Here is a 17,258-nt window from a genome sequence, read left to right as displayed (position 1 = left end):
TTACAAAGTATTTGTGTTTTTGAACTGTTCAAATATGGGTATTATAAAATTATCACAATAACGTTTTATGACATTAATATTTGTCGTGATTGTTTGATGCCCCGACATTTTGACAGCCAATACAATACGTCTGTTTGGTGTCACATGTAAATGTTTCCAAGAAAGATGCTTCATATAACACTATGATACAGACTTCCCGTTTGGAAATTGTTCATGTTTTTCTTGTTTTTATGTCGAAAAAATAAGTAATCCTACAATCTCAAAAAAGGAAAGTCTTTACAGTAGCGGCATATATGGCTATTGGAATTCATTGTTTTTCGCTTTATCTGCCTGTTTGGTGGAGTTCATTCTGCTACAATTTTCAATAAAAAAGTTACACATTGAAAAGCGTCAGCAAATTAGAAGTGTACTGTGGCACTGTGCTTCCAATGTAAGTTTAATGTGATGAATCTTAAATATCTATACCGTATATAAACTTCTGTCTAAACATAAAATTGCCTGCATTTCCGTTACACAAGTTTCAGCAAGTGAGAGCGTCTTGTAAATCAAATTGTGCGCTGTTGTTTTCTCATTGAAACGTGCTTATTCCAATAACGCGTAACATTACATCATAAATGAAAAAAAAATGTATTTTGATGATTCTATCGCGTTTCAGCAGTGTATGCTCGGATGGTTTGTAAATAGAATAAATTTGGATGGAACTTTTTGCAGAAGAAGTTACCAATGCTAGACACACTGCCTAACGCAGTACTTGTCTACCCTGTGCGTAAGAAATACTTACCATTACTTAGCGTAAATTCACGTCCTTCCAGGTGATTTACGTCGATGTCTGGAATAAAGAAAATATAAAATGTAATTATGAATAATATAATTTACTGACACATACAAGTGAGAATTTTTCCATACTATACAGTAATGAGGAGGGTAACGTGATGTCACATGATCAATGTTATTTGCTATACTCTAATTTCAAGCTCAAAACTCAATATACACCTAATAAGAACCGCAATTGGAGATTATCCTCCCCTTTATAACAATGACAACCTTCCTAAAGAAGACATAGACAATAGTTACAACTATGACTATCGCTGGTGACCAATATTGATTGAGAGAGCAAAATGAGAAATGTTTTTTTTTCATTCATGGGTAGACTTCTACCTTTACATGTAACACAAACACATGTTTGCTCGATGGTGCATGTTCTTTACAATTATCTTGAATGATAATAGTAACTGCGCATGCGCCTTGAATAAATAGTACGTACCAGCGCATGTGCATTTGAATAGTTCGTTACGTCATAAAATATAACTTTAATATGCACAAATAAAACAATCAGAAATCTACATTTGTACTTCAAAGTCACGTGCCTCACCTTGCCTGGAGTGGTCTGTTAGACGAAAATTGTAATAACTCAAGCCTGCCCAGAATTGTTCGATTGTGCTCACTGTAGTACAAGTATCTGCAAAGTTGAACTCTTGCTGGTCTGGTACATTGTAACCATTCCATGTTTTACCATCGTTGAATGTAGCAGCGAGAACGACGTTTACGAGATTCAATCCCGGGTCTACTCCACCATTAACGCTGTAGTCACCTTCGGGATTTCCGTACAAGCCATTGTACGTCACGCCAATATATTTGGTCGCTCCCGGGGGAGATTCTTGAGAAAGGCCCCGGGATACGAGGCATATTGATAGAATTAATATAAACCACATTTTAGGCTGTTACCTGCAAAATACAGAGGAGCGCGACTGCTGGGATTTCTCTCCCAAAAGACACCTGACAACTCAGATGGGAGACAAGATAACATTGAGCTGGTGATTTATATGTTATTTTCTTTCCATAATGCAGGTTATCCGATCGATGTTATCGTAATTGTGTACACCACGCGAGAACATCAGCTTGCATGCATTTAATGCTGTTCCATTTCAATGTTCATTGACACATATTTATGTATTATGTAATAACGTGCATTGCTACACACAATTGTTTTCTCAGGCAAAATATTCATAGTTTGTCACTGGTTGTATTGTTTAGGGGCTTCAACCAGGCAAGTGGCTACCGTGACAGTTATTAAAACATGCGGTGTTGGCGAACTATAATTTATAATATTGTTTCATAATTTATGCTAAATAAAAAAATGAATTAATTATAAACTAAATTCTGTATCCTATCACCTTTCATTCGTCCTATAACGCAAAGACATTTTCTAATTCGCGCATGTGTGTGTGTGTTAGGTTTGGTACGTATTATAGTAATCACGTGTGTGTACATGCGTATTAGTATTTCCAATCGAACGATACAATTATGTATGCTACCACCAAGGCAGCATTATTAGCTTATGATAAATCACATCAATTTTGCCATCAAACATCAACATCAACAATATCTTTAAATTGCGTCATTAACGTGACATGTTATAGCCGTTACTCCTGTGAAGTGGTAACATGTATTCACCTCTCTTCGCGTCTGCTTTCAAGGAAAGCATCATCCTGACGTTTTGATGTGTGTGGCTAGATGATAATTTTCCTGTACACTTCTCGTTTAACTAAGCAGCACATGAATTCAGCCACCACCCCACCCCATCATGATTCACCCTCAACGTCGTTCAGATTATATGCTATCCTTGTCTTTTCTCCGTTATTAAACTTTAATTTATTCTGATTGTAACCTAACTAAAAGAACAAATAGAACTACTTATACTGGCAGTTGGATTGACCTCGCTTGCGGTTCAATAGTTTGCGTCCCAGGGAGCCCGCTAGCGATGGCGTAATAACAATCGTCGGCCATGTCAAGCGGGTGTCAGGCAAGTGAAGAATGCGTTATACGTAACAAAAAGGTGGTATTGAGTGAGGCTATTTAATCGCGATTTACAAATGATTCATTATTATACTGTATATATCTTTATTATTTACTAACTTCAATCAAACCAACACTACATACACTTCGCAAAAAAAATATTCGCGTGCATACGATTAATAATAAAAGCAGTAATGTAACTGGTGATCCTCGTCTCCTCCCGTCTCCAAGGGATGAAATCCACTTGTATGCGAGCCACCGCCGTCAAACATGTCTTCGTTGTCCCAGTAAAACCATTGATGGCTCACTTGCATGCCGTACACGTTTGGGCAGTTATCAGTCCGCTTTATCAGGGCGAAGGGTCGATCGGTCGGTAAGTAGATCACATGGTCGACTGAGGGCGCATCCTCGCGACAGCAATAGTACACAATGGTATCTTCGTTGTAAAAGCCGTCTGGTAGAGATCCAGTGTGGTTGTTCCTGTTAGCCAGGTCCTCATCATCCCAATATACGTATCCAGAAGTAAAACCTGAAAGGTGTAAACAAGAAATACGAAATACAATTTCACACAAAAAGGTTGTAAAGTAGTTTGTAATTTCCTTACTCGTGAGGTGAACATGGTTAAGACAGTAGAGGAAAGACTCTCAAAATAACTGAAATAAAACTGTGCACAGTATGGGAAATCTTCGCAAATGTGTAAAAGAATGTTCAGCGATTGGTTTGGCGTTTTTTTGTGTGTTCGGTGCGTGACGTAGCTCAGTGTTGGTGAATACATAATTACCCGGTGGTCAAAGAAAAGTCGAACCGTTCGTCGTTCCTTCCCAATCACTTAACTCATCCACCTGCCACTACCCTGGTATCTAAGAACTTAACTCAACTTTTCAAATTCGGATTTTCTCATGAATAACTGAAGAAATCAATTATTTTATAATATGAGGAAAAAATCTCATTGCCCGCTTTAGTCAAGTGAAAACCAACTTGTTTGAAAAAAACTGTGCTGTCATTGATAAACGTAGACTGCTCAGATATTTTGTATTACCTCTGGGGCATACGTATTTCCTGTATATACAGTATTCCCCTTTCATCCAACTCCAATCGTCGTTGGTGGCGACATCTACCATTTTCATGCAAAAGTTCCAATACACGTTGCTGGACGTATACGGTCCTTTCAGACTGAATGGATTAGACCACATGTTGCCAGTGGAAATGTCGTTATTGTCCTGGTAACGTATTCCAGTAGAGTCAAACACGAAGTCGGGAGAAATTGCACAGCCGTCGCTGAATTCAAGATTTATTTCCGGAAGACCGTACCTTCCTTTCGGCCACGTCACTGGGGTAACTACCAAAGGACCTTAAATAAATGAACAAAAATGTCAGAATAAAATGTTATGTGATTGGGATTCAGGAGTTCTATTGTAACCGTCGAATTCCATTCTCGTCGATGTTGCATCTGTAATTTACGTATCAAACCGCCACTTACTCGAAGGGGTATCGGCTAGTTTGAATTCGGGGTACATTTGTAGAGCTTTTAGTACGTTGACCTGTCTGGCTGTAAGGTCGGCAAGTTCGAAATCACACAGTCCGCGTGAAATATAATATTCATGCATACTCCAGAACCTCTTATTTAACACTTCGTCTATGCTTAGGACTTCTATGCGTATAGGTTCGGATAGATCACTGTCGCCTGTTTGAAGCGTTCCCACTATAGCGCCCTCTGTCGTTGTGCTGGTTTCCGAATACGACACCATGTCCACTCGTACTGAGTCTTGATATCCTTGATAGAATCCATTGTAATGGGCGGTACTTGGATACTACGAAAATTAACATGCATTATATACATATGGTAAAAATTATAATTTCTTGTCATACAAAATGTCTGAGCTTATTCAAATACGTACAAAGTTGTATGTCTGCTACACAGGTTTGCGACAAACAAATACGTTACAACCAATCATATAACCAGATATAATCATAATGCCAACTTTGTATTTTATATACCGACACGCCACAGTAAAGTTAATTTCAATTACAAAGCCACAAGTACAATAGTAGAAACCTGTCATAACAAATAAAACCATTTGCCGGACCCACTTAACACTTTATCCCGAATATCACGGCAGTTCAGTGTAATAAAGCAGAGTAATATATGTATGTAATTTCCATACTATATAATACAAATGTCGGAACTATGATTGGTCCATGCGAGCAGATTGAACTTTTGACATCATGAGCAGTATCTCAGTATGTTGGTGGTTTGACATTATATCTCTAGAAGAAATCATATGTACTATAATTTGAATATTTCTAGTAGTTTCATATATCAACTAAGACGAGTGTGTAATACAAGCCCGGCGCATATCTCTGAGACGTCATTTCAAATTACTAGCTTCGGGAATGTCATAGTTAAAAACGACGACCTAGACCGCCATTTGGAAGTGGTCTTTCTTAATTGTCCATCTCCGGAAGTGATCAAGCATTTATGAGGCCGTGCATCCGGGATAGAAGCCTGAAACTAAAACGATGATTTAGATAAAGTACACTGTACCTCATCTGCTACATAAGCAACGAAGTCCGCTCGACTACTCTCATACCGTTTCGTAGTTTTGATCCCCAGAGACACCCTAGTTACAACATCCTGCGACATAAATTACAATAAACGGTATATTAGTAAAGTGTATGGCAATATTGTGTTATATACAGTCATCGAAACGTATCATTCCCTTAATCAACATATGGTTTCAAGGAGCTATGAATCCAGCGATAATTGTGTAGGAAACACGTTTTTCCCTCACTTACCGTTCCCCAAGTGTCCAGAAAGTCCATGTACGCTATCTCGCTATAGGTTTCTGGTAGAGCGCAGACGGCTGACACAAACTCGTCCGTTAGTGGGTAAAAAAGATCCTCTGCATTCTCTGTCATGTATCGGGCAGTTCCATGGTCACAGACTACCTTCTCGTCATAGTATACGAAGCCATTGTCGTTGCATTGAGACTTATAATAACTGTACCCTAAACAAGATAACACATAATGAATAAACCAATTCGCAGGAAAGTCATTGGATTTCTGTTCATGCGTCCGTTAGGGGAGTCTATCGACGAACGAATTGACCATTATCTGGTCAAGTCAAATACAAGTCAAGGTTGGGCTGATAAAGGTTAAGGTGTGTTATAAAAAAAAAGAATAAAGTTTAAAATGTCTATTTGCATGTAACACTCAACGAAGCATTGAACAGACTTTTAAATTCTCATCTGAAGGCATATTTAGTTCAAATTCGAAATTTTGCAAAATCTCACATATTTTTTTTTCTCAGTTTGCCTGCTTTTTAATAATGCTAAATGTATTCTTTTATTGAACTGAATGTCCTTTCTCAATTCTATGAAAAGATGTACACAACATACATTATTTTTTTTCTGCAAGCTGTGTGCAACTGAATCGCCCAACCAATCGATATTGTTTAATGAACTGTTACCATTTATGTCTGGTTTCTAACATAAGGGAAGCAATGTCAGAATGGTGTTGGACTATGTAGGTTTGCTGATCACGTATTTTTATGATGCTTTTCTCGCTGTTCTTGCATTTAAAGTAGTGGTGAAAAATGCGTGTTTCTGTTTTCCATATGATGGCATAATACTGTGATTACACAACGAAATTCGTCAAAATCAAAATTCGACAAATCTAGTTAACGGTCGTCAAGGCGAGCGCCATTTTTTTAAATCCATGAATGACAAATATGCAAATGAAAGCACCGAAAAGATTGATTGTGCTTTAGATGTCACTCTTCCATCAGAGAACACAGTCTTCGATATACACATATTTTCACAAGTAGCATGATAATAAATTAAACCTACCATAACTTAAAGTAAACTCATGGTTTTCTAAATTGTTCTTGTCTTTATCTGCAAAATATTAGAGAACTACAATTATAAGCATGCTATTATACTTTCGATTATCTAATAAATAACAACTGTAACAACAAACATTTAACTATCGATTATGTATTTAATTATTTATTTTACGTACTGGTCAAGTTTAGCACAAATGTGATTCTGCACTTCATCACTTAAGTTACCCAGGTGATGAAGATAAAAGCAGACAAGAAGATGACAATAACGACGAGAAAAGAAACAACAACTTACCTGCCCTAGAGTGGTCTGTTAATCGATTTTCGTGATAGCTTTCACTTCCCCAAAAGTGTTCAATACTATTCACATCCGTGCAGGTATCTGTGAAATTATAATTCACTTGGTCTGCCATAATATAACCATTCCATGTTTTCCGTTCATTGTATGTTAACAAAAACACTTGTTGCGTCAGTTTTAAACCTGGATCTATTCCCCCGTTGTTGAGAGGATCACCCTCCGTGTTTCCAGCAAGACCATTGTATGATACCCCTAGGTAGGTGGCGGCACCAGGGGGTGGAATGAAATCTTGGCCGACAGCCACTGAAATAAGTAAAAACATACAGGCGATCAATAACATATTTAGCTTCTGTGATGTCTTCAAGTAATACGACAAGTTTCAATACAACGGTACTGAAGTTCACCCAATCAGTAGATGTAGTATCTCCAAGAGAATCGAACATATGTTTCGATAACTACAAATACAGAAGATTAGATTGCCCACTCCTTGAAGACAACTTCACATCTTCCACCAACAACATTCAAAAGCAGATTCTTTGAAATTCACATCGATCATTTCGATCAAGTAGGAATTCTCAAACGTTCATGGGATATCACTTACTGTCACGGACTTCTTATTCTCATTCTATCCATGATTTTTGCTTTCAAATATGCAGATTATTCAATGATAACATTACACGTAGAGAATACAATTGATTCAAGGACAGGACTAGTTCTCATTCTATGGAGGTTCAGCTAAATATTTATTTATGCTGAACATCCCATTAGTCACAAGTGAGGTGAAAAGAAAATGACGTTTGGAGCCAGATTATGAACACGCATCAAAATCTATGCTTGACAAAAATGTTCAGTATCATGTGATTCCCACATAAACGATTTTGAACTGACTTATAAATCCTTCGATTTTAAGTTGGGAACAATGCATAAATAAATAGTATGCATTTTAATGGCAATGGCGTGAACAAATCTGGAGATAACCATATCATTTCAAAAGACCATATTTTATAGGATTACACTAATGCCAGCCACGTCCTTCACTGGAATTGTTCACAGCGCTCTACAAACAAACGTTTTTCAGCAAAGCAATGTTTGCATTAATATTTTGGCCACTTTATCAAAAAACAAAACGTAGATTGTAAAACACAAACAATTTTGTTCAGTGTCTACTCCTAATGAACATTCCTTAGTTATGCAACTATGAAATGTTGGCTGTAAGTGAACATATATCACATGTTTGTATTGTGGATTACATGAGAAAGCACAGCGGGAGCATTGTAGTTACTTCTCTGCGTACGTACTTGAATGTGTGTTTGTATGGTGCATTTAATTTCTTAATGTTTTGATCAATGTTGATGAAACTTGGTAAAGAAGCTTTACAGTCATCTGAACATTTGATAAGGGTTTGGTGCAATTAAATACTCACTTAAAGGGCGGTAATCGTCGCGATGGCGACTTTGACTTTGACAACACAAATGTCGCACATGCGCAGCGCGACGACCAACGCCCTTTAAATAATTTTCTAGGATTGAACACTTCAATTTTCTGGTTGTCTTTTTAGAAGGAACTCCAACAGTGCAGTAGACTGTATGAGCATAATTCAGCCTAACAGATATAGGACCTCGCAGACTAACAAAGTGAAAATTTGATTCATGAACTCGAACAACAGTTCACATATGTAAAGCTTATGGTTATACATTTATCACTGAAGCAGATTTGTTATGAATATTTTTGAAGCATTGTAATGATATTTGTGAATTTGTAAACATGCTACAATTTGTGTGTATTTTATTGCAAAGGAAAACCAATAATTTGCAAGCCTTGGAACTATAATTAGGCAGGTATGTACAGTTTTTTTAATGTTGCAGGGTGTAAGTTAATTGTCAACCTTTATTTATATTGTGTGTAATTTTTGTGTTTAGTTTGCTGCCTATTTCACAAATCCAGAATATTTCTGCCCAGCTGATATGGACAGTTTTCCTATTACTGGTACTCTGTTTACACACAAGAAATGCACCTTTGCATGAACAATGATAAAGTTGTAAATAATTTGAGCTTGCTGGACTATTATAATCATGAGACTAATATTTTATTGTTTTCATCACAGGCTATTCTGGAGTTTTGTATAAGTTCTGGCAGTATATAAAAAGAAAATTGAGATAATAAAATACCAAAAAGAGCCATTCTGGTTCCAACATACTAGTTAATGTCGAGAATACGAAGTTTACAATCTGGCACAAGCTAGTGTTCCGAATATCAAATTAAAATATCTGGTGCAAGTCACTGTCTAGAATACCAAACCACGGTTACTATCTTTTTTAATAACCGTGACCAAACATAGTAACAGTGGTTATCTGTGTGTGTATATATATATGGAGTCAAGATATTTTATATTCATGGGTGTTTGTACATGACAAAACCACTTTTACCAGAAAGTCGTCTGTTGTATAAAAAAAATAATGAATACGTGCATGTATTAGAACTTGAACTCAAGAAATACTAATTGGATGCAAGTCAAACATTGAGCATTGCTATTAGGTACTGACCAGATCCCATTTTAATGCAAAAGCAAATTGCCTGATTATCATAAACATTATATCTAAAATGTTGTTGCAACTCAATAATCTTCCATCAGTTGAATATATGGTCCTTATATATGATATGTTACTTTGCGTCAAGTCCACTTTAACAAAATATTTCAAATCATTATTCATTCATTCATTTTTTTATTGAATCAGATACAGATACATGTACAATGACCCCCCCCCCCATATACTAGTAATTGATTTAGGGCGCCCCCGGTGTATGCTGACTAGAGTATTTAATTTAATGAACAATCATGTGAAATGTCGACATCATAGCTTGCGCAAATTCTGATAGTAATGAAGTATAATCTTTGACAAATTGTTTTTTTGTTTCTCAAATTCTTCTCATCTCAAACAAATAATTATCATACTTCTGCTACCTGTTCACTCACTGCCTATAACACAGGGGGAGCTCTTTCGATTTGAAGGAAACAAGACTTACGCTAAACATGCATAATCGCCTCAAAATTTAACAAAAAAATGTATGTTTCCTCCGAATAACACCTCTCTTTACTTGATACTAGGGGTACTTTTCCACTTGATTGACGTGCAAGCATTGCCAAGCGAGTTAGTGAGTGAGTGAATGAGTGAATTTTCTTGTTCAGCACGAATAGATAAAATAATTAAAGAAAGCTCCTATGAACTCCTATGTACTGAGAATTTTGGTGGTATATTTAAAATTAATTCAAAATTTAAAATTAGGTGAGTAATATTGGTCTGCTAATTCAGATGCACAACTGAATACAATATGACCGACAGTAGTAAATTTATAATACGAATTATAATAGAAAACAAATTTGACTGTGCGTCTATAGTTTGCAATCTGATTTATTTCAGAGCCTATGCTACTTAAAAATAATTTTTGAGAGATTTTCAACATTAAATTATAAATTTATGTGAACTAAACTAGAGCATCTATGTACCACATTGAATGAAGATTAAGCATAACATGCAATTAGTATGCTTGAATTTCAAAACAAAACTAATCAGGTCTTTAGCATTGTTCCCACTTATGTACACTATCTTTTTGAAATTTAATAATTGTTTTTGTTTTTTAAATTTGGTAATTAATAAGAAAATCAGGTAATTAATCTGCACGGATGTATGTGCATTGCTCCTTGTAACAAACATAATTGAAATGTGACAATTAATTCTTAAAATAGATCGGTGCCAATCAATATGCAGTTTAGGTAATTATTATAGAAATATTTGAACTCAAAACTAAGTAAGTCGTCGCATTTATTTACCAAGATTTATTGAAATAAATGATTATTACTTGTGATATTGATGAAACAGCTGAAAGTTATTGTGCAAATTTGGTAATTAATATGTGCAGATTTTAACGTAAAATTGGTCAGGTCCGTGCAACCAAGTTTCATTCAATGTGATGATTAGTACTTGAGATATCGGTAGAATAGCCTAAAATTGATTAACTATTATGCGTACAAAGTTTCGTTGAAATCTGGTTGGCAGTTCGTAAGATATCCGTGGAACAGACATACATACACATATGAATACAGGGTAACTGTAGAAACATATTAATTACAAATGTGCTGTCAATACTTCATATAATTAAATTGATATGTTTTGTAAATTTAAATTTCAAGTACCTCGAGCAGTTGTCTCCGGGGGTGAGTAATCTAATCTAGTATTTTCAGTTATCGCAACAGATGGTAGGCTCCCAAGATCGCCTGCATTTTTTCATTTGCCTCTCCTGCTATCGGTCAAGATGCAGTGCCACCCAGACACTGACGCCTACCTAAGAGTATCATGCTGTGGCTACAGGCGTGGAAGCCGCGGGATATGGAACACTTTACTCATTCGGCAAACTAGGCTTACACTAGTACTGACAAACTGTGAATCCAAAGAATTGAAGTAATTACTCATGTCATTGATAAAACAACGGATTTAAGGATGTAGTAGAAGTTGTTGGGTGTAAAACATTAAATTTAAATTTTTCACATGATATATGAATGCCTAATGTAATCATAGTGGGATTGCTTATATTGTTTTGTCCAAATTCACCCCGTAGACTTTAAAACAAACTTTTCAGGCGAGCGGAAATTGTCACGTACGACAGCAAAGATAACTCTAATTCACATACGTACCAAAAAAGGGAAAAAAAGTGAGCTCATTAATTTATTGCACGAATTAAAGATGAAGAGAAAAAAGGACCTGCGAGAAAACAAAAAAACGTAATACGGATGAGTCAAGATACCACCGGGTACCTACCATAACAGCAAAGGTCACATTACGAAGCCAAGTCAGGCAGCGTAAATGTGACTGCGAGAACGTGATTGGGAATACTAGCATTAACAGATACTATTTCTAGACAGATAGTCCTAAGAAACATATTTGCAAATTTCCGTGACACAAATTGTACAACACCTCATCGTATTTCCTACTCAAGTTGGCTGTTACCAATTTAACAAAATGCATTTTGGTAGTGTAAACTATGATGTTATGGCATGAAGAAGAAATATATACACATAGAGACATTCCATGACTTAATTATCAATAGTCCCCAAAAAGCCTCGTAATTGGACCAGCTGAATGCTTCATTGTATATCACATATCCATAGAGCACAAAGATGGTGGCATTAAGATAAATGAGTAAGAGTGAGAAGATATTGGATTGATACACATTGTTGAATCACTGTATACAAATACAGTACATGAAATTGTTCAGGACTATGCTGACCGATTTGAAGGCCCTGGGTTAATGCGAGATGCTAAAGCAGCATCACACATTGATGAGTCTCACTGGAGTCTGTACATCAAGTTACCCAGCAGCATCACCGAGTGTCATTTCATATTCAGAATTAAATAGAGAATGATATGAATAAGCTCAAGAAATTTGATATTATTGAAGAGGCAGACGGACCAACGCCATGGCATGTGAGCTGCCAACTAAGCTACAGACTCTGAGTAAAAGAGAGGCATCCTAAGCCCACCCTAGAAGATCTCATTGTAGATCTGAATGGGGCAACAGTTTTTGGCAAAATAGATCTCGACCAAGGATATCATCAAATGAAGCTTGATAAAAAGTTACATCTCTTAATTTGACACACACATAGATACAAGTGACTGAATTTCGGGGGCAATTCAGCAGCCGAGATATTTCTGTTAAAATTCAAGGAATTATCAGTGCCAACAATATTTCCGACGACATCATTGTGTTCAGCAAAACGCAGAAAGAACATGACAAAATGCTGAGAGTGGTATTTCAGAGATTAACGAAATACAATATTACAGCCAACCCTGAGAAATAAGTACAATGAGTACAACCGATCATCAATCCAATTATATGGTCATATATTCTCGAGTGCAGCGGTAACCTCAGATGAGAAGAAGGTGACCTCAATATTGGATATCAGTGCACCACAGAGTGAAAATGGGGTACATAGTCTACTCGGTATGGCACAGTATATTGAACATTTCAAGAAAAACAGAAACCATTTGATCTGAAGAGTAGGATGTCTAGCATTGCGTAATGAAATACTTCAATCCAGGTCTTCAGACTGAGTTAATGGTGGATGCCAGTACCACGAGTCATAGTGCAATTCTGGCTCAGGTAACTGCTAACAACAAAGAGAGTAACGTTATAGCATATGCAAGCCGTACCCTCACAGATCCACAGAGTCTCATTATAGCCAGACAGAATGGGAAGCCCTTGCCATAATATTGGGCTGTGAACATTTTTATCTATACTTATTTGGGTTTGATTTTATTGTTGTTCACAAACCATTGGAGGTAATTTTTAAAAAGCCAAATGCAAAATTGACAACTAGGATCGAGCAACTGAGTGTGGTTACAACCAATATAAGATGAGCATAGTATACTGTCCTGGTAAAACAAATCCTGCCAACTACATGAATGACACAAAAGTGGTATAGAAGTAACCTTGAATGTTAAGGACAAATTATCCAAAACTAATGGATTAGTTCTTTGTGGCAACAGAATTATAATTCATAAAAAATTACAACAGAAGGCTGTCAACTTGGCTCATAGCGCTCATCAAGGTGTGGTGAAATCCAAAAGACTTTTGCAGGAAACCGGGAATAGACAGATTGGTTGAGGAAATCGAAGCAAAATGTCTACCACGTCAAGCAGCCACTCATGGTTCAAAACCAATCACAGAACCACTAAAGATGTCACCACTCTCAAAGGTTCCATGGAGAGAAATATCTGTTGATTTCTGTGCCCCTTTTCCAAATGGTATTAGTAGTCATAGATGACTATGTTGAGATGTTGGGTTTCACTTGACGCTGTTATACCACGATATTTGCCAGACAAGCAATGCCTGATATACTGTGATCTGACAATGGTCCACCATTTAACAGAGAAATTCTCTAACTATGCAAGTTTCCAACACAGAAGAGTATCTCCACTTTCGCATATAACCAATGGTGAGGTAGAAAGGCTAATGAGAACATTAGAGATGGCAACATGCACAGCAAAGCTAGAAGGCAAGCGCTGGCGCCAAAAACTGTTTACTACAAAATGGGGTGCCATAGTACAACAGGTGTTTCGCCATCACAGATCTTGAAAAATAGGCAAATCAAGACAACGTTACCTATCTGGTGAGAAAATCATCATAATAACCATCTTCAACCTCAATGCCTGAACAATGCGTAGCATGGAGCCAGTTTCAAAATAAACAATAATGTTTTATTCCGCCCTTTTGAAGTATTCTACAGTTTCATTCATTGGGAATCAATGATGAGGAAGGATCCAAGTTCCTCTATAATGTGCAACCAAGAAAAGGAAAGTGGCAGATCATTTTTAGTAAATGTGTCACCTCTCTAAATCATAACCATTTTTTCGCACTGGCTGTCGTAGTGAGAAAAGTTCAAGGAGAAGTCAGTTGGAGACCAAAAGAAATACATGCAAACAAAAAAGCTGTGTCGCAATTCTCTCAACCCTGGTCATTTGTTAGTGCTGACAGAAAGAGGAGTTTTTCCAAGTTATTCGACGATAAGTTTTCTTCATCTCGCTACGTGGTAAAGCAAGTCAATCACAGTAGTCCACATCAGTTGTGACTGAGAGACAGAACTACAGTATATAGTTTGATGAGTGATAACAATAGACGGGCAGTTAATCAAAATCCCTTCAATTAGACATTGGTCACGGGCAGTGACAGCCCAATTCTCATCACGTTATTATCTGGAGACCAACCTTGTGTATCACCTAACGACATTGTCAATAGCTTACCACAGAAGGTATGTAGAAATCAAAATGTTGAGTATTGGGTTAAAAACTGCGAAAATGTACGAAACCATAGAGGCCTATTTCACAGGGACCTTTGACATTCTGCAGTGCACAATGACTTTGTTTGGGGACATTAGCGTGTCAGACACTACCACACTAAAAGCCTGATTATTTGGTAAGGCTAGAATGAGTTTCCAAGCAAGATCTGATACTGTCAGAATAATGAACTCTGTTTTCTATTTCAAGGAAAATATCTGGTAGGAACAATTTTTCTGCGATTTTCGAACTTGTACTATACGAAAACAACATCCTCATCAACATCATAAAAAAGGGCAAAAATGGACTGCCTAATGTTTTTATCTGTTTTCATCAGCTCATAGGTCAGTCATATCAACATATCTCGCTTATAACATAATTGAGCTAAATTACAGCAATTCCTACTTAATGAGTAAACACATTTAAGGTAGAGATGCAGTTTACCTGACAGGTATTTTAATTAGTTAATTAGGAAACCAAGGTGACTTTCATTGTCCACAAAACTATGTATTTTCGGAAAGCTTATTGTATGAATTTTTAAAATTTTGTTAGTATTTTTTTTATGAACACTGTAGTTTGAAATATGCACAAAATTATGCTTTTTTGGTCAAAAATGATTTAAAAAAATAGCTTCTAAACCATGCTTCTGTTTCCTGTGGAAATTATGGGTACATCTGTTTCCTATGAAGAAAGTGCCGTCTTGAAAACTGTCTACTAGTTGTCAATTTTGCAGGGCAGCAGCTCAAATCTCACTACTTCGAGTTTATGCATAAATTAACACCCTGGCTAGTTGTCTGTACCCCGACGGCGTTTTGAAGATAAACACATTGTTAATCATTTGTGAGAATTTCAAAACAAAAGGTCAAAGTTCTGGGATGTGCACATCGTCCGCCTGCACGGTGTTGCTTCGTTCGAACATTCCTCCCTCCACAACACCGTGCGGTAATTCTATTCATAACCGTGTATGTCACGTGGTTGCGCGATAGAAAGTTTACCGACCAATAGAAAGCTTTGTTACAATGACTACCAAAAAGCGCTTAGGGCTTTCCATTTCTGATGTCTTCATCTTCGGCTTCATTTCTGCCAATATATGTTGCAGTGACACCATGAGCTTTGAGGTATCACACCTACTCTTCTACAATACTCAACAGTGGCTCAACACTATTACCACGCTCGATGGTCGCAAGGCTGGTAAAGCATAATAACATAATGATTTACCATTTCCAGCGCGACTAAAAACGAACACATCAGACTCGGAACTGAACGGCTTTTGTCCGAATATTGTATTGCCTCGACATCCAAGCCAACACAGCTTCCACTGTGCGAGCATTTTCACCGCCTGGCAACCATCATGGTGAAAACAAAGGTCAACAACTCTCAAAAAACGGTACTTTGGGATGGTTGTTGACACTGAACCGTGTAACAAGATTACCCTGCATATGCAACATATTTAAATTTGGTTGTCTAGGATTTCTTTAAAGTTAAGTTTGTGCTGTTTTTTCGATTTTAGCTGTTTTCAACGGCTTTTCGACCGGCGTTCCACAGCAGCTCGCACAAAGCCCATAAAAATGCATGGTAGAGTGGTGCGCGTCTTTAATAGCGTCTTGTGACTTAGCTCCGCCCCGACAATGTTGATAGCTTGGCCAAACGCGTTGATGAAAGAAGCAATATGATTGGCTGTTGGTAAACTGATTCTAAACTGTGAGGGCATTGTCACATACACATATTCCTAATGAAATACTTCAAGGTGATAGTGGAGTGCTTCGCCGGAACATTCACCTTGAAAATTCAAGATGGGATGTGCACTAAAAAGAAGCTGAGATAATTGCTAATTTGCATAACAATTCACTCAGTGAAAAGTTTGCTAATGTTCACAATTAAAATGGTTGTAACAGTTCCAAATTTAAATGTATTATCGTTTTGTAAAAAGTTAAATATAGTGCATAATATGGAGAACCCGTCATTACTTTTTTTCACCATTTTTCTTTTTGATTATTTATGTACAGCCCAATCTGATTAAAATCTGATGTACTAGTAGTGTACGGGCTTTAATTATTTTGGCTATAAACTTATTTTAATTTTATTTTTTATTACTTTTGTTATTAATGCCTTTTTATTTTATTATTATTTTACTTTGATTTTGATTTTGTGTTTTTTTAATTCCGCCCTACATACATCTGATCAGACGCCTATGTAAGTCCCATTCAAATCTCGCGTAGGTAACAGCCAATCACAGCCCCCCCCCCCTTGTATACAGGCTGTCGGTTGCTTACTTTTCAGTGTAGCCATACTCAACGGGCAATCTGTCTGTACATTATATTTTGCCCACTTGAATAAACCATTAATAAAAAATTGCTAGTATATTTTTATTTTCAAAAGAAATTCCACAGCATTTTACAATTTTTTTCATTACATTGAAAAATTTGTTTAACTTCCAAAAAATGTGTACACTTCTAGATACATCTTCGCCAGCCAAGGTTCGTTCATTCAGTCA

General features: G+C 36.8%; 1 protein-coding gene across 1 annotated transcript; it reads right to left on the bottom strand.

The window, feature by feature from the left end:
- Window positions 1–2,972: 2,972 nt before the first annotated feature.
- LOC100373867 (uncharacterized) lies at window positions 2,973–7,275 on the bottom strand. Its single transcript, XM_078010236.1, has 7 exons — window positions 6,933–7,275; window positions 6,645–6,692; window positions 5,593–5,804; window positions 5,342–5,431; window positions 4,277–4,607; window positions 3,836–4,147; window positions 2,973–3,325 (listed from the first exon to the last, which is right to left on the bottom strand). The coding sequence occupies exons 1-7, from the start codon at window positions 7,273–7,275 to the stop codon at window positions 2,973–2,975; spliced, it is 1,689 nt and encodes a 562-aa protein (XP_077866362.1).
- Window positions 7,276–17,258: the final 9,983 nt, after the last annotated feature.

Source organism: Saccoglossus kowalevskii, chromosome 1, assembly GCF_978046115.1.
Source record: "Saccoglossus kowalevskii chromosome 1, keSacKowa6.1, whole genome shotgun sequence".
NCBI lineage: Eukaryota > Metazoa > Hemichordata > Enteropneusta > Harrimaniidae > Saccoglossus > Saccoglossus kowalevskii.
The sequence above is the reverse complement of the archived record's forward strand: the minus strand, read 5'-3'. Positions and strand labels throughout refer to the sequence as shown.

Coding starts and splice junctions, on each gene's coding strand:
- LOC100373867 (XM_078010236.1), bottom strand. CDS start 7,275: ATGTTATTGATCGCCTGTATGTTTTTACTTATTTCAGTGGCTGTCGGC. Junction 4,608..5,341: donor TTGCTTATGTAGCAGATGAG/GTACAGTGTACT, acceptor TAATTTTCGTAG/TATCCAAGTACCGCCCATTA. Junction 3,326..3,835: donor GAAATACGTATGCCCCAGAG/GTAATACAAAAT, acceptor TACACCTTTCAG/GTTTTACTTCTGGATACGTA.